The following is a 25,372-nucleotide window of genomic DNA, read 5'->3' on the forward strand; positions in this document are numbered from 1 at the left end:
GATACACAGAGAAAGAGAGACCGAGAGTGGGAGGGAGAAAGAGAGAGAGAGAGAGAGACGGGAAAAAGGAGGCAGAAGGACAGAAATTGAGAGGGAGGGAGAAAGAGACACGGAGAGAACTCTGAGAAAGAGAGGCCGAGAGAGACTGGGAGGGAGAAAGACGGAGAGACAGAGGGAGAAAGAGACCGAAAGAAAGAGGAGAGGGAGGAGAGACAGGGTGAGACAGAGGCAGAGGAAGACCGAAGGGGGAAGGGAGAGAGACAGGAGAGACATGAGGGAAACAGGGTGGGGAAAGAGCAGGAGAGAGACACAGAGACAGGGAAAGAGGCTAAGCCGGAGGGACAGAGACAGACAGACAAACAGGGAACGGGGAGCGGGAGGAGAGACACCAAGGAAGAGGGAGGGGAGACAGAGGGGGATACAGAGAGAGATCCAGAGACAGGGAGGGAGGGAGACAGAGAAAGAAGGAAACAGACAGGGAGAGACCAAGAGAGTGGGCGGGAGGGAGGAGACACAGTGACCGGGAGAGAGAGAAAAAGAAAAAGGGTGTGAGGTGGGGGAGAGAGAGGGAGAGAAAGAAAAAGGGAGCAAGAGAGAGACCAAGAGAGTGTGTGTTGTGGGCGGTGGGGGGCGGGTAGGGGAGAAACAGAGAGTGACTGGAGGCAGAAAGAGGCAGAGCAAGAAAGCGGGACCAACTCCAGGGAGCAGGGGAGGCAAAGAGAGGGACGGAGGCAAAGGGAAAGAGGGAGAAACAGAGTGAGGGAAAGAGACAGGGCGGGAAGAAGGGAGAGAGAGAGAGAGAAAGGGATAAAGGGACAGAGAAAGAGACCAGGAGACAGAGAAAGACCAAGAGAGCAAGCGGAAGAGAGACACAGAGGAAGACAGACATACAGAGAGGCTGGGAGGGAGAGAAAGGCTGAGAGGAGGAGGGGGAGAGAGAGATTCAGAGAGACAGATCAGAGAGAAGGGGGCAGGCAGGGAGAGAAAGGGAGAGAAAGAGAGGCAGTGAGGGGGGCGGTGCCGGGGGAGAGGGAAAGAGAGGCAAGGCGGCGGGGAGAGAGACAGGGCAAGAGAAACAGACAATGAAAGAAGGCTGGGAAAAAACCAGGGCACAAATGAACCTACCTAAGAAGCAGCCTCACAGACAGAACAGATTGCGTTGCCAAGGGGGAGCGAAGGAAGGGATGGACGGGCAGTTCTGGGTCAGTAGAGGCAAACTCTGATATTTACAACGAACAGGAACGTCCCTGGTGGCCCAATGGTTACGAATCTGCCTTCCAAGGCAGGCGACGCGGCTTAGACCCCTGGTTGGGGAACTAACATCCCACAGGGCAACTAAACCAGCTCGTGACAGCAAGAGTTTCGAGCCGCAACTACTGAGTCCACGCGCTCCAGAGCCCGTGCTGCACAGCAAGAGAAGACCGAGAGCTGCAAGCAGAGAGAGCCCACACACTGCAATGGAGGCCCAGCTCAGGCAATACACAGTCCCATGTTTAAAAGGCGGCAGGGTGGGGGGAGACTGGGGAGCACCGGGAGCAGAAGTGGAAGCCAGAGGCAGGCACGGATGGCGGGGTGACAGGACAAGGGATGCACGTCTCCTAACACAGTGGCGGCGGCAGCACAGTGGCACCAACCAGCTGCTGGCGGGGGACCCCAGACGCCTACGGGGCCTGGAGGAGCCTCCATGCAAGCAGGTAGGGTGTGGTGGGGGAAGGAGGGAGGGAGGCAGAGCAGAGGCGGGGTGGGGGCTGCTACTGTGATTCTGTTTAGCTTTGTTGTTGTTGCACTTTTATTTTTTCTAACATATTTTCTAGTTTTATTTTTTACTCCTTTTTACTGTCTGCTCCTTGTCTGTTGCCTTTTTTTGGGGGGTGGGGTGGGGGAGGGCAGCACTTTGTGACCTGCGGGGTCATGGTTCCCAGGCCAGGGATCAGGCTTGAGCTCCTGAGGTGGAAGCACTGAGTCTGAACCCCTGGACTAACAGAGACCCTCAGACCCCAGGCATATTAATCAGCGTGAGCTCTCCCTGAGGTTCTCCTCTCAGCACCAAGACCCAGCTCCACCCATGGCCTGCAAACTCCAGGGCTGGACGTCTCAGGCCAAGCAACCAGCAAGACAGAAACAGTCCCACTCACCGAAAAACAGAGAGAGAGACAAAAAATACGATACAGACGAAGGAGCAATGTAAAAGCCTACAAGACCAGATAAATGAAGAGGAAACAGGCAAAACACCCGAAAAAGAGTTCAGAGAGCAACGACAGTAAAGCTGATCCTAAATCCCAGAAAGACAACGGAGGCACGGGTTGAGAAAATACCTGAAATGTACAAGGACCTAGAAGAGCTAAAGAGCAAACAAACAATGACGAGAAACGCCAGAACTGAAGTGAAAGATGCCCCGGAAGGAACTGAGAGCAGAGTAACTGAAGCAGAAGAAAAAATAAGATCGAAGGAACTGTTGAGCAGAATGAAGAAAAAAGAATCAAAATAAATAAGGACAGTCTCAGAGACCTCTGGGACATCATTAAACACACCAGCATTCAAATCGCAGGGGTCCTGGAAGGAGAGAAAGGGTCTGAGAAAATATTTGCAGAGATTATACTTGAAAATTTTTCTAACACAGGAAAAAGGCACCCAAGTCCAGACAGTCCCATACAGGATAAATCGGAGAAGATACATACAGAGACACATATTAATCAAAGCAACAAAAATTAAATTTTAAAAAAGGCAACAAATAATATACAAAGGAATCCCCGTAAGGTTATTAGCCGATTTTTCAGCAGAAATTCTGAAGGCCAGACAGGAGTGGCAAGATGTATTTAAAATGAAAGGGATAAATCTACAACCAAGATTAGGCTACCTGGCAAGGATATCATTCAGATTCAATGGATAAATCAAAAGCTTTACAGACAAGGGATTTCTCTGGCAATTAAAACTACACGCTTCCAGTGCATGGGGCCTGGACTCGATCTCTGGTCAAGGAAACAAGATTCCACATAATGAGGAACACAGCCAAAAAAAAAGTTAAAAAAAAACTTTCAGACAAGCAAAAGCTAAGAGAATTCAGCACTACCCAATCGGGTTTATGACAAATGCTGAAAGAACTTCTCTAGGCTAAAAACACAAAGACAAGAAAGGACCCATTAAAAACAAATTCAAAGCAATTAAGAAAATGGTAATAGAAACACACATATCAATAATTACCTACAACGAAAATGGATAAAACGCTCCCACCAAGACACAGATTGACGAAATGGATGAAAAAACAAGACCTGTACTATCTAAAAGAAACCAACTTCAGACCTACAGTCATATACAGACTGAAAAAGAGGGGATGGAAAAAGATATATTCCATGCAAATGGAAATGAAAAGAAAGCTGGAATAGCATTACTCACAGCAGATAAAATAGACTTTAAAATAAAGACTGTTACAAGAGATAAGGAAGGCCAGTACATAATGAAGGGATCAGTCTCACAAGGAGGTATAACAATTATAAATGTTTATTCGCCCAACACAGGAGCAACTCAATGCATAAGGCAAATGCTAAGAGCCACAAAGGGGAAAATCGACAGTAACAGAAACAGAAGGGAATTTACCACCCAACTTACACCACTGGACAGATCACCCAGACACAAAATAAATAAGGAAACACAATCTTTAAATAACACAACAGACCAGATAGACTTGATACTGACAGAATGTTCTACTCAAAAGTGGCAGAATACACTTTCTTCTCAAGTATACACGGTACATTCTCCAGGACAGATCACATCTTGGGTCACAAATCAAGGTTCACTAAATTTAAGAAAATAGAAATCATATCAAACATCTTTTCCAACCACAGCACTATGAGATTAGAAATCAATTATGGGCGGAAAAAACTATGAAAAACACAGAAACACATGGAAGCTAAATAACATGCTACTAAATAACCAAGAAATCACTGAAGAAATAAAAAAAATACATAGAGGACTTCCTGGTGATCCAGCTGTTAAGACCTGCCTGCCAGTGCAGGGAAGCTGGGTTTGATCCTGGGTCTGGGAGGATTCCAGATGCTACAGGGAAACTAAGCCTGTGCACCCCAACTACGGAGCCCACATGCCACAAACACTGGGCCCACGCCTCCCAACTGCTTAAGTCCACACAGTCCAAAGCCTGCGCGCCTCCACCACCGGGCCTGCTTGCTGCAACCGTGGAAACCCACGCGCCCTAGCAACCACGCTCCACAGCAAGAGAAGTCACCACACACAACCAGAGAAGGGCCCCCACACACAACTAGAGAGGGGCCCCCACACGCAACCAGAGAGGGGCCCCCACACGCAACCAGAGAGGGGCCCCCACATGCAACCAGAGAGGAGCCTCGCTCACTGCAGCTTGAGAAAGCCCACCCGCGCCAACAAAGACCCTGTGCAGCCATAAATGAATAAACAAACTAATTCAGAAAGATACATGCACCCCTATGTTCACAGAGCACAACACACAGAAGCCAAGACATGGAAACAGCTTAAATTCCCATGGACAGGTGAAGGGATAACGATGTGGTACATGGACACCACGGAGCGCTGCTCAGCCATAAAACAGAGCAAAACGATGTCACCTGAAGCCAACATGGGTGCGCTGAGAGATCATCACACTGAGTGAGGTGAGTCAGAAAGACCAAATGCCGGATGACGTCACTGACATGCAGACCGTGAAACAGGGCAAGCAGAGAGAGAGGGAGGAAGAAGAGAAGGACACAGAGAAAGACCCAGAGAGAAAACGGGAGACAAAGAAAGAGGGACGGTGGGAGAGAGAGGAAGAAAGGGAGACGAGGAGACACCGACAGAGGCAGGGAGGGAAGGAGCTAGGGAGAAAGGGACAAGGGGAAAGAAGGAGAGAGAAGGAGAGAGAAGGCAGAGAGAGAGAATGAAGGGAGAAAAAGAGAGAGAGAGGGCCGGGGGGGAGGCGTGGGAAGGAAGTGAGAGAAAGATAAACAGAGAGACAGGGAGAGAGACTGAGAGAGGGTGGGAGGGAAGGAGAATTAGAGAAAGACACAGAGAGAATAGGGAGTCAAGGAGAGACTAAGACGTACATAGGGAGTGAGAAAGAAAGAAAAAGATGCAGGGAGAGAAACATGACTGACAGAGAGAGGGAGAAAGAGGAAAGGACGCACAGAGAAAGGCAGAGGACCAGACAGAAAGAAGAAAGAGGGAATGGGGGGCGGGGAGAGGCACAGGGGAGAGCGAGGGGGGGAGACAGAAAAGGACAGAGGAAGAGAGAGGGAAGGAGAGAGAGAGGCCAAGAGAGGAGGAGGGAGGGCGGGAAAAAGAAACAACAAAGAGGAAGAGAAACTGAGCAACAGGGCGAGAAAGAGAAAGGAGCAAAGAGAGAGAGAGAGGAGGAGGGAGGCACAGAGTCAGGGAGAGACAGGGAGACCAACAGACAGGGCGGGCAGCGGGGAGGGAGACAGGGAGGGACACAGACAAAGAGAGAGACCTAGACAGAGAGAGGCAGAGGGGAAAGGAGAGACAGACAGGGAGCAAAAAAACCAGAAAGGGAGAGAGACTGAGAGAGAGAGAGAGAGTCGGAGGGAGGGTGTAACAGAGAGAAGAGAGGGAGAGAGAGAAACAGAGAGAAAGAGAGGGAGACAGGGAGAGAGTCAGGGAGAGAGAGACAGATGGAGGGACGGAGGGGGAGACAGTGAAAGAGGGAGGGACAGAGAGAGAGAGAGGCACAGAGAGAGCGCAGGAAGCAAAGAGAGAAACAGAAAGAAAGAGGGAGGGATAAAGACGGACTGAGAGAGGGGGGAAGAGGAGAGAAAGAGACAGAGAGAAAGAAAGAGTGTGTGTGGGAGGAAGGGGGAGAGAGAGGAAAGTAGGGAGAAAGAGAGTGAGACAGAAAAAGGGAAAGGGAAGGAGGCAGGCAGAGCGGTGGTGGAGGTCAGACAGACACAGAGACAGACCAGGAGAGAGACAAAGACCAAGGGAGAGGGAGGGAGGAAGGGAAACAGAGCAAGAAAGAGAGGCAGAGAGAGACCAAGAGGGAGCGAAACAGAAAGGGGCAGGATGTGAGAGGGGTAGAGACAGACAGGTGAAGAGACAGAAGATGAAACAGGGAGGGAGAACGGCACAGACAGACCTGCCAACACAACGGCCTCACAGACACAGAGAACAGACTTTGAGTTGCAAAGTGGGAGGGGAAGAGGAGACAGACAGGGAGTTCCAGGTTAGCAGATGCAAACTCTGATGTTTACAATGAACACAAATGTCCCTGGTGGACCAGTGGTCAAGAATCTGCCTTCCAACGCAGGGAATGCAGGTTAGATCCCTGGTTGGGGACTAACATCGCACGTGACACACGGCAACTAAACCAGCTGGTAACAACTAGAGAGCCTGTGAGCCTCAGCTACTTAGTACAGCCCGTGCTCTGCAACAAGACCAAGAGCTGCAACTAGAGAAAGCCCACACACTGCAGCGAAGACCCAGCTCAGGCCAAAAAGGATGGGTGAACAGCAGAGTCCTAATGTGTACTGCAGGGAACTAGATCTCCTGGGAGAACCGTAACGGGAAACAACTTTAAAAAGAATGTGCACATATGTATAAGTGGGTTACCTTACTGTACAGAAGAAATACACAAGAGAGGTCTTAATGACCCAGATAACCACAATGGTATGGTCACTCACCTAGAGCCAGACGTCCTGGAACGCAAAGTCAAGTAGGCCTTAGGAAGCATTACCACAAAGTTAGTGGAGGTGATGGAATTCCAACTGAACTATTTCAAATTCTAAAAGATGACGCTGTTAAAGTAGTGCACTCAATATGCCAGCAAATTTGGAAAACTCAGCGGTGGCCACAGACTGGACAAAGTCAGTTTTCATTCCAATTCCAAAGAAGGGCAATGCCAAGGAAAGTTCAAATTACTGCACAATTGCACTCATTTCACGTGCTAGCAAGGTAATGCTCGAAATCCGTCAAGCCAAATTTCAACAGTACGTGAACCAAAAACTTCCAGATGTACAAAATGGATTTAGAAAAGGCAGATGAACCAGAGATCAAATTGCCAACATCCACTGGATCACAGAAAAAGCAAGAGAATTCTAGAAAAAACATCTACTTGTGGTTCACTGACTACGCTAGTCTTTGACCATGTGGATCACAACAAACTGCGGAACATTTTTAAAGTGATGGGAATACCAGACCACCTTACCTGCCTCCTGAGAAATCTGTATGCAGGTCAAGAAGCAACAGTTAGAACCAGACGGAACGAGAGACTTGTTCAAAATGGGGAAAGGAGGACGTCAAGGCAGTATATTATCACCCTGTTTATTTAACTTATATGCAAAGTACATCATGCAAAATGCCGGGCTGGATGAAGTACAAGCTGGAATCAAGATTGCTGGGGGAAATGTCAATAACCTCAGATACACAGATGACACCACCCTTACCGCAGAAAGTGAAGAGGAATTAAAGAGCCTCTTGATGAAGGTGAAAGACGAGCGTGAAAAAGCTGGCTTAAAACTCAGCATTCAGAAAATGAAGATCAAGGCATCCAGTGTCATCACTTCATGACAAATAGATGGGGAAACAATGGAAACAGCGACACATTTTATTTTCTTGGACTCCAAAATCACTGTGGACGGTGACTGCAGCCATGAAATTAAAAGACACTTGCTCCCTGGAAGGAAAGCTATGACCAACCTAGACAGCATGTTAAAAAGCAGTGACATCACTTTGCTGACGGAGGTCGTCTGTACAGTCAAAGCTACGGCTTTTCCAATAGTCATGTACAAACGTGAGCGCTGGACCATAAAGAAGGCTGAGCGCTGAACAATTGATGTTTTTGAACTGTGATGCTGGAGAAGACTCTTGAGAGTCCCTTGGACTGCAAGGAGATCAAACCAGTCAATTCTAAAGGAAATCAACCCTGATTATTCACTGGAAGAACTGATGCTGAAGCTCCAATACTTTGGCCACCTGATGCGGACAACTCATTGGGAAAGACTCTGATGCTGGGAAAGATTGAAGGCAGGAGGAGAAGGGGACGACAGAGGATGAGACGGTTGGATGGCATCACTGACTCAATGGACCTCAGTCTGGGCAAACTGGACATAGTGAAGGACAGGGAAGCCTGGCGTGCTGCAGTCCATGAAGTCGTAAAGAGTCAGACACAACTGAGCAACTGAACAACAACAAGGCCCTCCCATCAGGAAGTTTACGCAAGCCTCTTAGCCTCCTCCATCAGAGGGCAGAGAGAAGAAGCAAGAAGAACCACAGTCCCACAGCAGCTAAAACAAAAACCGCATTACAGAAAAGCTAATCAGCGTGAAAAAGCAGAAATCTATGTCCCAGATGAAGGGACAAGATAAAACCCCAGAAAAGCAACTGCATGAAGTGGAGACAGGCAACCTTGCAGAAAAAGAATGGAGGCAAAGAATGAGAAGATCCGAGAAATGCTCACCAAAGACCCAGAACTAAAGAGCACACAGAGAGAGACGGACAGTACACTGGGAGGAATCAACGGCAGAATAACTGGGGCAGAACAGGTGAACGCCCCGAAGGAGAGAATAGTGGAAATCACTGCCGCAGAACAGAACATAGAAACAAAGACGGAGGATGAGTGAAGACAGCCCAAGAGACCTCTGGGACAACAGTGAACGCACAAACATTCGCACTGTAAGGGTCCCAGAAGGAGAAGAGAGAAAGCACCTGAGAAATTATTTGGAGAGAGAATAGCTGAAAATTTCTGTAACATCAGAAAGGAAATAGTCAACCAAGTCCAGGAAGCACAGAGAGTCCCAGGCAGGAGAAACCCAAGGAGGAACACAGCGAGACACACAGTAATCAAACTGACAAAAATTAAAGACAGAAATAAAGTATTAAAAGTAACACAGGAAAAACGACAAATAACAGACAAGGGAACTCCCATCAGGCTATCAGCTGATTTCTCAACAGAAACTCTACAAGCCAGACGGGAACGGCACGACAGATTTAAAGTGATGAAAGGGAAGAACCTAAAACCAAGAATATTCTACCTAGCAGGACTCTCCTTCAGATTTGACGGAGAAATCAAAAGCTTTCCAGACAAGCAAAAGTTAAGAGAATTCAGCACCACCAAAAAAGCTTTACACCAAAAACACCAAGGCAGGAAACCAAGAGAAGGAAAAGACCTACCCAAAGAAAATGAACCCAGAACAATTAAGAAAATGATAATAGGGCCATATATATCGATAATTATCTTAAATGCAAATAGATTAAACGCACCAACCAAAAGACACAGCAGACGAAAACCTGTGGATGTATGCGCTTCCACTTATCAAATGACTCTGCTTGACCCCCAAATTGTAATTATTTTATATTGTTAGGTTAATCATGTTCCCCTTATGGCTTGCAATTGTAATCAGCTTTTATTTTTTGTCTACTGATTCTGCAAACTGATAAACATCTTTCACTAATGTGATTATGTAAGTATTAATCACTTAATACCATTGTATCATGACTGGTCAACAAAAATATCTTTATCTATATCACCAGAACTACCATTCAATAGAAAAACCTGTAATCCCTTTTTAAAATCCAAATACATATCAGAGTTACCTCAGAATTTTTTGAAAAATACAAACGCCCAGGTCCTGCTTTTTCACCAGAGCTCCAGATACGTTTCTGATGAGCAGACGTGCTGAAATGTTGACTACTGGGCTACACAAGGCTCTTTCACTCTCATCTGCTTTGCTTCACTTTCTGTATTTCATATTCAGTGCTCTCATTTCATTCAGCTTATGTTTTCCAGCTCCTCCATCTCTTTTTTTTTTCATGTTCTTTCTCAAACCTTTACCAGTTCAGTTGCTCAGTCATGTCCGACTCTTTGAGACCTCATGGACCGCAGCATGCCAAGCCTCCCTGTCCACCACCAACTCCCAGAGTTTACCCAAACCCATGTCCATTGAGTTGGTGATGTCATCCAACCATCTCATCCTCTGTCATCCCCTTCTCCTCCCGCCTTCAATCTCTCTCAGCGTCAGGGTCTTTTCAAATGAGTCAGTTCTTTGCATGAGGTGGCCAAAATATTGGAGTTTCAGCTTTAGCATCAGTCCTTCCAATGAATATTGAGGACTGATCTCCTTCAGAATGGACTGGTTGGATCCTGCAGTCCAAGGGACTCTCAAGAGTCTTCTCCAACACCACAGTTCAAAAGCATCAATTCTTCTGCGCTCAGCCTTCTTTATAGTCCAACTCTCACATCCATACATGACCACTGGAAAAACCATAGCCTTGACTACATGGACCTTTGCTGGCAAAGTAATGTCTAAACCTTTATCAAGGGTAGTGAAAAAGCTCTTTTCCACTGTGAACTGATACAGCCACTGTGGACAACAGTCTGAAGGCTTCTTAAGGAACTAAAAGTAGAACTGCCACATGAGCCAGTAGCCCCACTCCTGGGCATATACCCTGAGAAAACCGTCAATTCAAGGTGACACGTGTACCCCAATATTCACTGCAGCACTGTTTACAGCAGCCGAGACAGGGAAGCAACCCAAACGTCCATCAGCAGAGGAACGGGGAAAGAAGGCGTGAGACGCAGTGGAGCATCACTCAGCCACTAAAAAGAACGACCCAACTCCACCTGCAGCAACACGGACGGGCCTAGGGAGCGCCACACCGCGCGAAGCGAGTCAGCCAGAGAGAAACGCCGCGTGGCGTCCCGCACAGGCAGAATCGAGAGAGAGATGATGCCAGTGGCCTTATCTGAAAACCAGAAAGCACACTGGAGCGCTTGGAGAACTTGGAGCATTGCCAGAGGGGAAGGGATAGTTACAGAGTTTGGGATAAACATGTAAACACTGCTAAATTTAACACGGATAAGCAGCCAGGTCCTACTGTACAGCACAGGGAACCAGTGCCATGTGGCAGCCTGGCTCAGAGGGGCAAGAATGGATACACGTGTACGTACGGCTGGGCCCCTCAGCTGTCCACCTCAAACTACCACAATGATAACCAGCCAAACTCCAAAATAAATTATAAAGTTTAATAATAAAAAAGGGATGAAATTAGAAAAAAAAAGCTTTTGTACATAAAAAATACATATATATATTTTTTAGAAACTGTTTAGAATTTAGACTTATGAAATTTTGCCTAAGTAAAAAATTTACAACATTTTGATTCCACTTGTTTAATTTAGTATGAATAGAATGCTAGACTTCTATTTAAAAAAATAGATGTGAACAAGCAACAAAGGTTTACTGTACAGCATAGGAACCTGTAGTCAGAATCTTGTAATAACCTATAAGGGAAAGTAATTTCAAAACCAGTATATCTGTATATGCATAACTGAATCACACACAAAAAAGAATTCTACTTTTTGAAATTTAGTAATGTTTATCTTTTTGCCAGTTTCTTTAGATGTTCTATGGACATCCAATAACAATGTATGAGATACAAAATTTTACATGTATTCATGTAGGATACAAGATTAACATAAATATAAATACAAATCTACTATAGTTTAATTATTATTCAAGATGATCCTCTTATTTTTCCTACATTTAATAGAATATACTCACAGAAATGTTAATATGTTTCACTATGATTATAATTTTTTTTCTTTTCCTTTCTATTTCTTCTGATTTTTGCTTTCTGTATCTTTCTTTCTTTGCTGTCAGGAGTCTAATAGGTTACGATGTCAATCTTGTTTGTGAATTGTACCTGTTATCATTAAATCATCTTTGCCTCATTAAAAAATATATAAATTTTTTTAAAAAAGAGAATGGAACAATCATTTTTAAATCACAGATTGTACAAAACAGGCAATGGACTAAACTGGCCTTGACATGCTGACCCCTAGTACAGGATAACACTTGTGAAAAGCAAATTTAGGGATTAGAACTGTGAAACAGACCAGAGCCCATTTCATCTGTTTGTTTATTCAAAGGAAGACCTAACTCTATGCAACTTCCATGAACAGATTTTTCACACAATCTTGGTTACTACCAGCCCATGCTGAGCACATGCAGAAGGCCCCGAGTGTCTTCCACAACAGCCTCTGCCCTACCTCACACCGCCAACAGCTCCTGGCACGTCCCTTAAATCATCAGAAGGTGCCTGCCAGGAAAGGAAACACAGTCAGCCCCCACCTGCCCAGCCACGCCCTGGCAATCACCAGGTACCAGCTCTGAGCCCTCCCTCATGGCCCTGCAGGAAGCGCCTCGCTATCCCCACTCCACCTTGTGGTGGATCCTGGGGCCCCGAGAGACAGAGAGTCACCCAGTTACCCTGCCAATGCGCAGCAGGGCTGAGGCTCCCACCTGGGTCTGACTCCAGTCCACGCTTCCAACCTCTGGACCAGAGCCTCTCACCCTCCACAGCTCAGCTTGTGCCTCTGGGTCTGGCACCTGAACGTTCCCTGTACCATACCAGAGTCTGTGTGGACTGTCTACCAATCTGGTATTGGGCCAGAAGAGGACATGGTGAGCAGAGGCTGTGTAGGGCCTGGCAAGGCCTCCCAGTGGTCTCTGGACAGCAGAGAAGACCTAGGGCTCAGAAGCCTCCTACTGTGCCCGTGGGTGAAGGGAGAGTGCTGGGGAGTGCTGGGACAGAGCGGAACTGCCCACTGCCCCAGTGCCACGGGGCCATGACCGTGCTGGTGAGCAAAGACAGGGGTGGGCAGGCTCGGACACCAAGCACACTCCCCACACACACAGCAAACGAGCCCCTCGCACACCCGCCGACCTCTTTCTCCCAGAGACACAGGAATTAGCTCAGGGACCCTCAGCAGCAGCCACAGGGGAGGTAACAAAGTCACAATGTATCCCAGAATACCAGGCTGATGAGTAGAAATGGGCAAAATGGCCCAGAGGTGCCAGACAGCAGTGGAGAAACTTCTTGATGGGTTTGGAATGCAAATAAGCCCCCCCACCCCCAGGACCTTCTGAACTGCCTTCCTCAGGAAGTCTTCACAGGCACTAAGGGTTACCTGGCTTCGCCCCCTAGGACCCAGTGAGAGAAAACTGCCTATCCCCATCAGCCCAGAGAGAGAGACAGACACACAGATGCTAACTGAACAGACCCTGAACCACACAGCAGAGCGCTCCAAGCACTGGCCACACCTGCCACGACTCCAGACTGGCCACCTCCTACTTGCAGACAGCTGGAGGCAGGAGAGCGGGCCACAGGGTCACCAACCCCGGGGAGCAGGAGGAGGAGGTTACCTGTCCCGCAGGAATGGACTCCAAGGAATCAGAGCATCCTCCCACAATGGACCGGTCCTCAGGAGTCAGACTGTCGGTGGACGAGAGGCTGCTGGCCAGGGCCTCCTCTTGCACGAACATGATTCCTAGAGAGACCAGGGGAAGGCGGGTGGGGCAGGCGGGGCAGGAGAGCAGCCATTCAACAAATGGGGCTGCATCCTCAGGCTACAGCATGGCTGGGGGCTAATCAGAGCCCCCAAATCCAGGCAAGTGGACTACAGAAGAAGATGTTACAACCAAAACCTTAAAATAACTAGAAGAACGAGCGCCCGCTCATCTAATCTCAGGAAGGGAATTTCTGAGCCTGAATCCAAAGAAAGAACTTGAGCTGTGACTACATATAACTAAACTTCTGTAAGAAAAAAAAAAAAACAACTTGAATGAAATGAGAAAAAAGTGCTCACAGTATTTGTCAAAGGCTTGTATGTTTACTCTATAAAATGCTCTTACAGATAACAAAAAATGGGGGAAAGAAATGCCACTAGGAGGCTGCAAAGAATGAATAGACATTCCACAAAAGAACAGCCAGTGGGCATGACACAGGACCAAGCTCACCCTCCTGAACCATCCAAGGGAGTTTTGCCTCTCACTTCAGCAAAGGTCAGGCTGTGTGGCCTAACTGGGCAGAGGCAGGTTCTGCGGGGCGAGTTGCCCCGCCTGTTCAGAGAGCAGTTTGGCAAAATTTCCAGGAGTCTTACACGTGTTTGCTCCTACAGCCTCTTCCTGGGGACAGAGCTGAAGCCTCTCCACCCCACCACCCAACAGCCCTGGGAAGCTCTGCGGATCCAGGAGTCCCGGACCCCTCATCAGAAGGCCAGGCCTGCTTGCTGGCTCGGGTTTCCTCCCGGGCTGGCAAGGACAACCCAGGCCCAGCTTCCCACAGGACGCACCCCACTGACTCTCCCCAAGGCCACCGCCCATGGGCAGCACGCTCTGACTCATTCCGGCTGTTTTTAAAGCCTGCTGAGGTTGTTGTATGAATTCAGCTCATCTGGGTCCATTATTTCACTCCAAACATTTCCTAGACTTGTTGAGGGTAAAATGTTTTTTAACTTTCTCCTAAATACAGCTGGTTAAATGAATGCTGGGTGTCAACCCCTAATTCCACCAAAATCTCAAGGAGGCCAGGGCTTGCCTCCATAGCCTGACTTTACCACCAGTCACCACGGCCCAACAAAATGACTCAGAGAGAGCTCACAGAGCCCCACACCCTTGTCCAGCTCAGTTGCGGCCTGGGGTCAGGACAACCTGCACAGCCCAGGTCCTCTACTCATGGGCTGGGCAGGCAGATGGTCCAAATCCAGACCCGGCGCCCACCCCCCCCACCCTGACCAGAGCAAAGCAGCAGGGGCTGTGCGCAGGCAGGAAGGGCGGCAGGCACACAGCCAGGCATGAGGCATGCTATTCTCTCCCGGAATCCACCCCCTCCTCCCTCACGCGCTCAGATCCTACCATCCTTTGAGAATCACCTCACATACACCTCCAGAGCAAAATCCTCACTGCTCTAGACAGACCTTTCACAAATGCCCCAAATCCTTCTGCCCCATCCTCCCTTGGGGGTACAGCTCAGCTTCCCAAGAGGCTCCAAGTTTCTCAGGGGACTGTCCTGGTCATCTGGAAACCCTCCAACACACACACAGGTGGGGAGCCCTTACTGGCCGCTTCTGATGGACCAGCAGTGCCAAGTGCTTCCCCCGCGTCAGCTCGCGCACGCCTCCCATTATTTACCACAGCCCATCAAATCTAAGACGCGGAGACGTGGCGCCATCTTGGTCTTAGCAGGCGTCCGCGGAAGGTGTTCCCCCAACTCCATCACGAATAGCAGCTGGCTGACAGCAACTATGAGATGCCACTGACTGAAAGACGCGTCTCAACTTCAGAGGCACAAGGTGGGAATGCGTGCATCTTAGAGTTGATGAAGTAGGGCAGAGAAAACAGAGCTTCTGGAGGCAACAAGTTGCTTCGGGGACCACAGCCAGGGAAGCTGGGATGTAAACTCAGGGGACCCAGGCCAGGCGCCTGCTCTCCTAACCACGTCTCTACAGCCTCCTCTCAGCCCCTGGACCTGGCCTGGCTGGAGAATCAACTCCGACACTTCCCACATCAGTCCCTACGGCCACAGCCCTCCATGGCGCCAACAAGCTGGGCTGGCAGGTCCTGAGGTGACCAGAGGCCTGGTGTTTAATGGATAGTGTCCCCTCCTGGCGGGCCTCCGGGGGTGGGGGACAGCTTACTCACAAGTATGTCCACTTCTACAAAAACGGGCTGGGAGCAAAGCTGCTCCCTACAGGAAGAAATCCTTGCCCATCCAGGCAAGGTCCAGCAGCACATGACTGGACACGAATTTCTGTGGATTCCTCCACACTAGCAACAAGCAGCAGCATTTTCCTGTCACTACCCTCCCAAACCCTGTTTGGAGCTGAGGAAATGTGAATAGGGACAGTCTTTCTGCTTCCTTCCTGGACTGTGGTCTGTACAAACAAGTGGTCAGAAAGGGCCACTCAGGGGACAGGACAGGGGACATGAGAATGCCTAGATGGGGCCCAACCTTTGTTGTTTCTCACCAAAAGGAAAGAGATGTGCACACAGAGACATCCACTGCAGTTTTATTTGTAAGAGGATCTGGAGACAATGTCTAAATGTGCAGTAGAAGGACCGGGAAAGGAAGGGGGAGGACTACAGTGAGCCACTGCGTGGTGCGCCCCGGAGCGGGGCCAGCGAAGGGGACCGAGTCTGGCTCTGGCTGCTGCAGAGGCTTCGCCACCAAAGGCGGGCCGCCCACAGCTGCAGCTGCGGGGGCAGACACCTCCCTCGCCACCCACAGCTCACTCGCTTGCGCACACTCACTGATTTCTTGCCTCGACAAAGGCAGACTGGGAACGGGTGGGTCCCCAGCCTGGTGGGCCAGCCGCACCTCCCGGTCCCCAGAGCCTAGCCACGCAGACCCCTGCAGGCCCCAGGGCTGTGCCGGGCCGTGTGCGGCGGGGAGGAGGCCTGAGGAGGGCTCTGGCCGCTCGACAGGAGACAGGTCAGGGAAGCATCTTCAAAGTGATACAGGCCCCCTCCCCTTTTACATTAAAAAAAAAAGAAAGAAAGAAATAGAAAACCAGAATTTCTCAATCAAGAATGTTACAAAAGCAAACATGGCGACTCCAGCACCGCCGTGCCCCGTCCACTCTCTGGATCGCGTCCACGGCTGCGACCTTGGTGAGCTGCCCTGCACAGGCTTTCTGACTTCACCCAGCATTCCTCATATCCCACCTTCCCCGCTCGGTGGCACTGGCTGCAGGAAACTCCGGACCACGGCTTAACCTCCCTCTCTCTCTCATGCCCGCCGTGGCCCATGTTTTGCTGGCAGAAACAGCGCTGCGCCGAGCATTTCACCTCCCCCTTCCCTGTTATCTTAACCCGCTAAGATAAAATCCCCACCAGCGGGGTTACCAAGTCAAGGGGTGGGAACGTTTTTCTGGCTCTTGAAACATAGGGTCAAACTGTTTTCCCAAGACCTCACACCAAGTTCTCCAACTCCAGGAGCCCGGGTGGGCGGCGTTCCTTCCTGTGTGTCCCGAGCCTTGGCTCCACTCGGGACGGCACACCCTCCCCTCTTCCGTGGGGGCCGGGCCAGCAGACACTCATGGGACCTGCTTCACTCACTCATCTCCGAGGATGCCTGGGTTCAGAGGTGAAAGCCCTTTGAAAACGCTAAGACAGTGGGTCGGTGAAAGGGATTGGTCTTCCATGGGTCCACCAACAGCCCATCTCGGCCCCACCAACACAGCGTTCGGGGCTGGGTCACACTCCCAGGGCCACGGCGATGAGGCACATTCCCCACACAGGGACGGGGCGGGGGGCCACCTGACTCAGGGAAGTAACCAGGAGGCCTGGCTTCTCATTAACAGGCAGCCAGCCTGCCCACACTGCCTGCAGGAGCTTGGGGTCCTTATGGGCCAGTAGCCCCGAGCGTGTTCAAAGAGTACACCCCACAGTACCCTAGAGGAACTGGATGTGGGTGTCAGAGCAACGGGGAGTCTTCACTGAGCAAACTGAGAAATCAAGCCAGGCACCCCCCAGCCACGCGCCTCCCCAGGAGGGGCTAGTGTGCAGACAGCACCATGCCCGCCCTGCGTCCAAACCCGCTCCCCCAACCCCAGCCCAGCTGGGGGCCTGGGCAGGGCCTGTGCAGCTCCGTCAGGGAGGCAGACACACACACATGGTTACCTTGGTTGGAGAGGATGGGCTGGGGCAGGGAGGCAGAGGTGGGAGCCGCGCTGGGTGGGGAGCTGCTGGGTCTGACGCAGGGGGCAGCAGAGAGCCGAGCATCCTCGCTGACCTGAGAGGGAGTGCTGAGTCAGCCGGGCAGAGGTGAAAGATCCAGGAGAGCAGAACTGGGCAGAGCCAGAGATGTGAGGAAGAGCTTACGGTGCTCACACACACACACACACACACACACACACACACACACACATCGGTGACACGGAGGACCTCGACTAACCCTCAGCAACCCCACGAGACAGGTCCGACGGCCACCCCCATCTCACGGATGAGAACGGACAGGGACGCACAGCCGAGGGGAGGCCAGGGTGGTGCGGCCAGGATTCCACTCCTCCACCTCCCACACAAAGACCCACCTTCCTCTCAGAGTTGCTTAATTTGGACTTGACCTCTTTGGCTTTCTGAATCGCTTTTAGCACTTCCACTGTGTCCAACTCTTTCTCTGTGGTCACTGTGTTGTCCAGGCAGACCTATGGTGTTCAGAAAATGGCCATCAGCACAGGGGCTGGCCAGCATGGTGCGAGCAAGATGGCGGGGTCCTGCCAAGGTGTGGGCCCAGCCCCACGAGGACACACAGGGCTGCAGGGGCCCAGCCTGCCAGGAGGGAGATCTCTGCCACCCGCAGAAGAGACCTGGAGCTCCCTGGAGTGACCCAGCAAGGCCCCGCAACGCCTAGTCTGGCTCAGGGAGTTCCTCTCGGAAAAGAGAAGACAGGCCACAGGGTTCCCTGAGAAGGCCTCTGGGATGGTTGGGAATAGGGGAAAGTGGTGCCTTGAACTAAGCCTCCAATTGTGACGAAACTCATATCTGCAAAGAGCAAGGGGAGAGCCTTCTGGGCTGGGGAACTGGGAGAGCCAAGGCACGGGAAGCAGGCAGGAAGGCAGGGACCCCACCTGCCAAGTGCAGGAACGAGCTACGGGCCAGCAGGCAGTGGGAACAGCAGGGCGGTCAAACGAGGGAAGGTCCCAAGGGCCGAGGGAGGGGAGCTGATGTCTTGGTGACAGTGTGGGGAAAGGGGCACCTGGGGCGGAAAACACACGGAGGGGTGGGGGGATGATGCAAACAGCCTTCCAGCTGTCTTCCGGCCTGGGGTCTGGCGACAGTGGGAGCGCGGCCTGCTTGAAGCTAGGAGACGGGGAACCTGCAGGGCACCTGTCGGGCGGGCAGGTGACCATCAGCCGGTGGCAGATACTGGGCTGGGTGACACCAGCCAAGGTGGGCAAACACATCTGGTTTATGACGAGATTTTATGGCCAGAAGTCGTCCAGGAAATGAGATACTCAGAATTAAGTAACTTATTCCTGACTCTTGCCTACAATTAACATTGTTGTTTGTTGTTTAGTCACTAAATTCTGTCTGATTCTGCAACGTCAAGGGCTGGAGCCTGCCAGCTCATAATCTGGCCATGGGAGTGTCCCAGGCAAGAACACCGGAGTGCCCTACCACTTTCTCCCCCAGGAGACCGTCCCGACCCAAGGATGGAACCCGCATCTCCAGTACCGGCAGGCGGGTTCTCTACTGCTGAGCCACCAGAGAAGCCCAGAGTAAACGTTACTTTTTAACAAGGAGAAGACAACCCCTCCACACTCAGGCTGTGCCTGTTGGTTCCCGGAGAGCCCCCCAGGCCTGATGCTCTGACGCAGGTGACATGAGGTCAGCCTCCTGAGGAAGCATGGCAGCCTGCGGCCCCCGAGAGAAGAGGAGCGAGGGAGCCTTTTCCTATGGAGGCAGTGGACTTCCCTGATCCGAAAGGCAGCTCAGGGTCAGGACGGCCTTCTGAAGCAGGCAGGTGTACGTGAGCAGAAGTCACCTGCAGCTGAGTCTCCCCAAGCAGCTTACCTCCGAGGCCCGCTCTCCAAACTGAGCCAGCACCTTGGTCCGATAGTCGGGGATGATACTCAGGGGGTTGTTCAGCAGAGCCACGTGCTCCAGACACGGGAGGCTGCCGATGCTTCTGACCTCTTCCATCTGAAAGGCATCCCCCGAGGCCCTTCGCTAACAACTCAGCAATGCGACAACACGAGCGACAGCCAGCAAAAGCCCCTCGTTCTCACCGAAGTGACCAACGTCGAGGCACAGCCTCCCCAGAACCCCGTGCCCCTTCTGGGGCACGGCTCACCTGTTCGATTCTGTTGTCGCTGAGATCCAGGTTGACCAGGGAGTAGAGCTTGTGCAGTCCACTCAGGTTCCTCAGGAGGTTGCCTGCCAGGTTTAGGGTCTTGATGTTCCCCAGTTTGGTGTGAACCCCTTCCAAGGAGGACAGCTTGTTGTAGGACAGGTCCACGTGCACAAGGTTGTACAGGTGCTGTGGCGGCATCAACAACAGGGTCGTGTGGTTAAGGTCAAGGGTCAGACAGTGGGCACTGACATGAAGGGTATAATGGGCCCGCCAACCTAAACGACTAGCTCTGCAGGCTCGCTCTGTTCCCGCTAACATTTCTTCAGAAGGGAAACTCTTCTTCCCTGCACAGGTTTACAGGGCCAACACAGCCCACAGGGTAGGAGTAGAGGCAGGGTTTGAAAACACGGCTGTCCGTCTTCACAGTTGAGGCATCATCTTTATCCTGTCCAATGTGTATTTATACTTTGGGAACTAGAGCAACATGGCTCATTGCATTGTTGCGAACCAAAGGGAACGGCAGCAGCTCTGCCTTTACAAACCTCTAGTACCCCCAGATACCCTTCAAGTGCCCATGAGAGAAACCCCAAGACACCCAAGGCCACGTCAGCCTCCTGATCTCAGGAGAACGGGACCTTGTAAGAAGCTCACAGACAGTAAAGGCCTCCAAAGACACTAATCACCTGCAGATTGTTCATGACCAGCACTCCATTGTGACTCAGGTCCAGGAACTCAATCTTTGGAATCAGTTTCTTGAGAAAGAAAAGACAAGACCTGACGTTACCCTAGGAGACTGGACCCTTTCCGGCCCCTACACAGGAGGGACAGATGCTTCTGCCTGACCACAGACTCCTAGGTAGGCCATGTGTGCAGGGCCCCTGACGCGACACCTCCCGGGGCCCAGCCAGCAGCACATCCTCAGGAACACGTAACAGAGGGCCTCCGGTGCTGAGCAGCGACGCACTGTTTTCGTAGAACACTTGGCTTGTAAAAGTGATAAACAGCAAGTGCGGACAGAAGGAGGTATGTCCTTCTTCAACTCTGCACCCCCATCAAGACCCACAAACACTCCTGCCCAAGTACCATCTGGACGTCACTCTTACAGGGGAACATCTGGAACCTTTTCTTTTTTTTCTGGCTGCACTGTGAGGCACACTGGATCTTAGTTCCCTGATCAGGGATCAAACCTGTCCCCACTACAGCGGAAACAAAGTCTTAACCACTGAACTACCAGGAACGTCCCTGGAACCTATGGACTAACTTTTCTGCTCCCCTTCTTGGGAATAAATTTCACCACTCACTGTGTCTATGCTATCAAATGCACACACAATTAATACACTTCATTTCGTTCTAAGCCTCCTTTTAAAAAAAAAAGTATTTATTTTTGGCTGTGCCGGGTCTTCGTTGCTCCCCAGGCTTTTCTCTAGTTGCAGTGAGCGGGGGCTGCCCTCCACAGCGGCTGAGCTCGGGCTGCTCATTGTGGTGGCGTCCCCTGTTGTGGAGCACAGGCTCTGGGGCACGTGGGCTTCAGCAGCTGCCAAGCGTGGGCTCGGGAGCTGTGCCTTGCGGGGCTCTAGAGCACAGGCTCAGTAGCTGTGGTGCACGGGCTTAGCTGCTCCAAGGCATGTAGGGTCTTCCTGGACCAGGCGTTGAACCAGTGGCTCCTGCATTGGCCAGCGGATTCTTTACCACTGAGCCACCAGGGAAGCCCTAAGATTTTAAATAACTTTTAAATAACCCCATTAACTTAAGAATTGCAGGCAAGGCACAGAGTACCAGATACAGTTCTTCGTTAGTCCTTTTGGTAAAAGGTTAAACACCCAACCCCAGGGTCTGGTCAGGCCGTGGAGGGCATACCACAGAGTCATCGATCTCGGAGATGCTGTTGTGACTCAAGTCCAGAGCGGTCAGAGCCTGCCATGTGGGGATGACAGCAGTCACGGGGCCCTCCGTGGCTGCGCCTGCTGGCTCCCACTCATCGAACTCCGAGGCTTCGGGAACGAGGACTTCCTGTGTGAGAACATCTGGTGAGCACCCCCATGGTAGCCCTCATGCAACACTCACTGGGAACACAATCATTGCAAAATTTCAGGAAGGGCTGGAGCATATTTAGTATGTGGAAGTGAACTTGCATTAAAACGGGGCTTTGGTTCATATGCCTCGAAACGATTGTGAAATAACTGAAGAGCTTAGAAACATAACAGCCACTTGGAATATCTTCTGGCCTTGCTGCAAGAGCAAACGCTTTTCCAGCTCACAAGAGCCTTGTTATACAGTGATGCCTTTTCTGGCTTAAATCTTGGAGGCTGAAGGTCAGAATTTGCTGTTTCTAGGCAACCGTGCTTTACAAGCTGGCACTGTGGCCCCCGCGGCTGACAATGGGCCTTTTAACCATTACTTCACAGGGTAGAATCTAGCAGGGCTGAGACAGGGGAGCAGCAGGGAGCACGGGGGCACTGTCTACTGGGAAGGAGGCAGGTCTCCTCGCTTCGGCTTCTGATGCCCTTTGATAAGACTTCTCCTCTCTCAATGGCTCACTCTGGGCTCCCTGAGCAGGAAAGCAGGGAGTACCTCCCAGAGGGGCAAAGCTGCCTGAAACAAGCTGCCTCTTTTCGGCCAGCAGCCTCAAGAGAAAGACTTTCCATCAAACTTAAATCTTCATCAGATACTCTAAGTTCTAAAAGTAACACTATGCTTCTTTCTAGAAGAACTTTAAGATTACTGAGTCTGCTAAATCACTTCAGTCACGTCCGACTCTTGGCAACCCCATGGACTGTAGCCTGCCAGGCTCCTCTGTCCATGGGATTCTTCAGGCATGAATACTGGAGTGGGTTGCCATTTCCTTCTTCAGGGGATCTTCTCAGCCCAGGGATCAAACCAGCATCCCTTACATCTCCTGCGTGTTCTTTACCACTAGCGACACCTGGAACTCAAGTCATTACTAAGATGCAAACCATAAAAATGTAAAAAGGAAAAAAACCTCTTATATACTTGGTTTGTGAGTTTGTGTCACTCACACATAAACAACAGGGCCCAGCACACACGACCTCGCCTGCCTATTCAAGCTCACTGAGGACAAGATGCAAATGAGTGCTGAGCCAGGGCTTTCCACAGTTAGAGGACATTCCCATCCATCCATCTAACAAATGTTCCGACACTCGTGCTGCTGAAAATTTACTAAAAACCAGTGACCTTTTTCTGAGGGGTGGGGATTACCCTGCTCTTAAAATCTCAAGTTTAACAGTGTTGATTTGGGATGACGATGTAGCCTGAGGCATCTCAGGGACTGTCAAGTACTCGGAGGGCCCACAGGAGTGTGCAGCTGCCCAGGGGAAAGTCTAGCTTCTGATTCCTGACAGGCGGCAGATTTTGCATAATTCGCAGTGAGGCCACCACAGTGCAGGGTCCTGCCCCTCAGACGGCACCCAGGTCGCGCTTACCTTCATGGAGGTTGCCGAGAAACGGACGCTCATCGTGGCCAAGGTGGGCTTGGATGCAACCAGCCCCCGGATGCGCCTGGCATCACAGTGACTTATCTGGAACAAGAACAGCTGTGTCTCAGAAGGGCATCGTCATCCAACAGAAGTCCCACAAAGTAGATGCTCACCACCCACACACAAAAGGAGCACAACCATCAGTGACCCCAAATCCTTCGAGCCAGGCAGTGACTCAAACCCTGAGTCTCTGCTTTCCTGTTTTTAGTGCTAACTAGACATGTTCTGAAGTAGCCCATGAGACAGAGAGACACAAACTTGTTTCTCTGAACAGTTGCTTGGGGCTTGGTAGCTGGACACAAAGTGAGAGCCAGGGGCTCCAGAGCTGGAGAGCTGGGGTCTCTGGAACATCACCTGCCCGAAGCCGCTGGCCTCGTGGCCTCGCAGGCGGAAGGAGGGGGACAAGCCAAACCACCTGCCTCAAGCCACCTGTCCGAGCGCCACACTACACACCCGCAGGCCCCGCCTGGCAGAGCCGCAGCCTGCCCAGCCAGGCGCTCCTCTCACTACCCAGCCCCACTTGTCTGTGCTGGTCGAGGACCAGATGCCCACTGAAGGAAGGGTCCTCAAGGGACCTCCCGAGACAGGCCCGGCACGTTGCAGAGTCAGACTCTGCTGAGCTCAGACACTAGACTCCCCCTTTTAACTGTGTGATCCTGGCCAAACTTCCTTACCCCACTAAGCCTCAGTTTCCTCAACTGTAAAATGGGAATGTAAGTGCCCACTGTACGTGGCTGTTGAGAAGATTTCATCGAGGAGTGAATATGAGACGTGGGGAACAGGGCTGCACACAAAAGCCATGCTCGAGAACTTGCTGTTAAAGCGTTTTCCACTGTTCTCTACTGAGTCCCCTTCTTGTTAAAAAAAAAAAAACAAGAAAAAAAAAAGGTAACAAAATTGGCACTGCAAACCCAGGAGTTCCACAGTGAGTAATGCAAAGCATTTCCTGTTAGGTACAGGCACGGCAGAGAGCAGAGAATCCTGCAACCCCTCTGCTGGTCTGCCCTGGGAGATGCAGACATGGAACTGGCTGTGTGACCCACAGGATGACTTCCTAGCACTTCAGTTCGAGCAATGAAGAAGCCCAGGAGAAGCTGGGTACCAGTGCGCCAACCTGTCCAAATGCTGCGGGGTGGGGATGTGCAGACCGGCCAGGGGCAGCAAAAGCTCCTCTCTCTCTGCCTCCACAGCGCCTGACTCCCCTAAATGGAATCTGCCACACACTGGCAGACTCAAAAGCACCAGTGCCTTATGATTAAATCCAGACACTCAACCTCAGGAACACTCCCTAGGCACAGACAGAATGGTCAGAAATCAGTCCATCCTGCGAGGGCACAGTCCCGCCTGCACTCCAGGGGCCCCGGGCCTTACCTCCACCTGATGAAGAGACTTGAATATGGACAGATCAAAAGGCAGGAGCTGCTCCTGAATGTTGCTGGTCCCAAAAGGTCCTTCTGTGCCAGAAACCTACAGCCAAATAAATGGTGTGAATTAGGGATGCTGCGGCAACCAGCACTTCCCATCCGTGTTCACCGAGCAGTGCTGCAGCAACTGCCAAACCCTGCTCCAAGCTTTGCCAGGCTGCGAGGGGCAGTCTGGGCAAGGATTCCCACTCAGCACTTCCATGATCCACAAAGAAGGCTAAAGCCAAGGTTCAAAGTAGGGGGCCACTGGACCATGACTGCCCCCTGGTGCTCAGAGGCGGAAGCACAGTGCCCAGATCACCAACCGTCTCCTTTTCCTCAGGGCCTGCAGTGTATACACACACACACGAACACTCCCCACACACCCAGGTCACAAGCTGTGCCCACGACTGAGCAGTTCCCCATGACCAGGCTCCCACAGCTTTACCTTAAGGTACTTAAGGCGACAGGTGAAGTCCAGGATGTGCCCCAGGTCAGTCTTGGCATCCCCGCTGGCGCATGTGGGCTTTCCCTGCTGCAGCTGCTCGGTGACTGCGTAGAGCTGCAGGGGTCCAATGGCGAAGACCTCCCCAGCCCCCAGGAGCTGTTCTCCTGCAACAGCCGCAGCCCAAGACGTGAGCACTGGGCCCCAGCCCCGCCGTGCAGCCAGGGTACCTGCCCACGTGGCCAACAGTGAACAAGCACTTGGCTGGCACCCACCATGCACACCGAATCAGGACGAAGGAAGGACCCTCCTGAGCACGCGGAAGCGGTCTCCCTCCTGGGCTGACAGCTCAGGGTTAACCCAGGACACGTGATTACAAAGGAGGGAAGGGCCACAGGAATTTGCTCTGGGGAGACTCTCCG

The 25,372-nt window shown here is 51.2% G+C and overlaps 1 protein-coding gene across 4 annotated transcripts in view; it reads right to left on the reverse strand.

Annotated features, from left to right (window-relative positions):
• The window catches only part of NISCH (nischarin), a 57,746-nt gene that overhangs the window by 20,174 nt on the left and 12,200 nt on the right, over nucleotides 1-25,372 (reverse strand). For 2 of the 4 annotated variants that reach the window (XM_015102389.3, XM_042236120.1), the window contains 11 exons: nucleotides 24,954-25,117; nucleotides 24,474-24,569; nucleotides 23,049-23,144; nucleotides 21,466-21,618; nucleotides 20,292-20,360; nucleotides 19,609-19,794; nucleotides 19,329-19,457; nucleotides 17,846-17,959; nucleotides 17,436-17,547; nucleotides 13,179-13,303; nucleotides 12,023-12,072 (listed from right to left, as the gene is read on the reverse strand). In XM_015102389.3, the coding sequence (XP_014957875.3) occupies nucleotides 12,023-12,072; nucleotides 13,179-13,303; nucleotides 17,436-17,547; nucleotides 17,846-17,959; nucleotides 19,329-19,457; nucleotides 19,609-19,794; nucleotides 20,292-20,360; nucleotides 21,466-21,618; nucleotides 23,049-23,144; nucleotides 24,474-24,569; nucleotides 24,954-25,117 (1,294 nt within the window). Of the gene's footprint in view, nucleotides 1-12,022; nucleotides 12,073-13,178; nucleotides 13,304-15,807; nucleotides 16,888-17,435; nucleotides 17,548-17,845; nucleotides 17,960-19,328; nucleotides 19,458-19,608; nucleotides 19,795-20,291; nucleotides 20,361-21,465; nucleotides 21,619-23,048; nucleotides 23,145-24,473; nucleotides 24,570-24,953; nucleotides 25,118-25,372 lie in introns of those variants that run through there. The other 2 variants (XM_042236121.1, XM_027958325.2) reach the window with 2 other exon arrangements.

Source organism: Ovis aries, chromosome 19, assembly GCF_016772045.2.
Source record: "Ovis aries strain OAR_USU_Benz2616 breed Rambouillet chromosome 19, ARS-UI_Ramb_v3.0, whole genome shotgun sequence".
NCBI classification, from domain to species: Eukaryota; Metazoa; Chordata; class Mammalia; order Artiodactyla; family Bovidae; genus Ovis; species Ovis aries.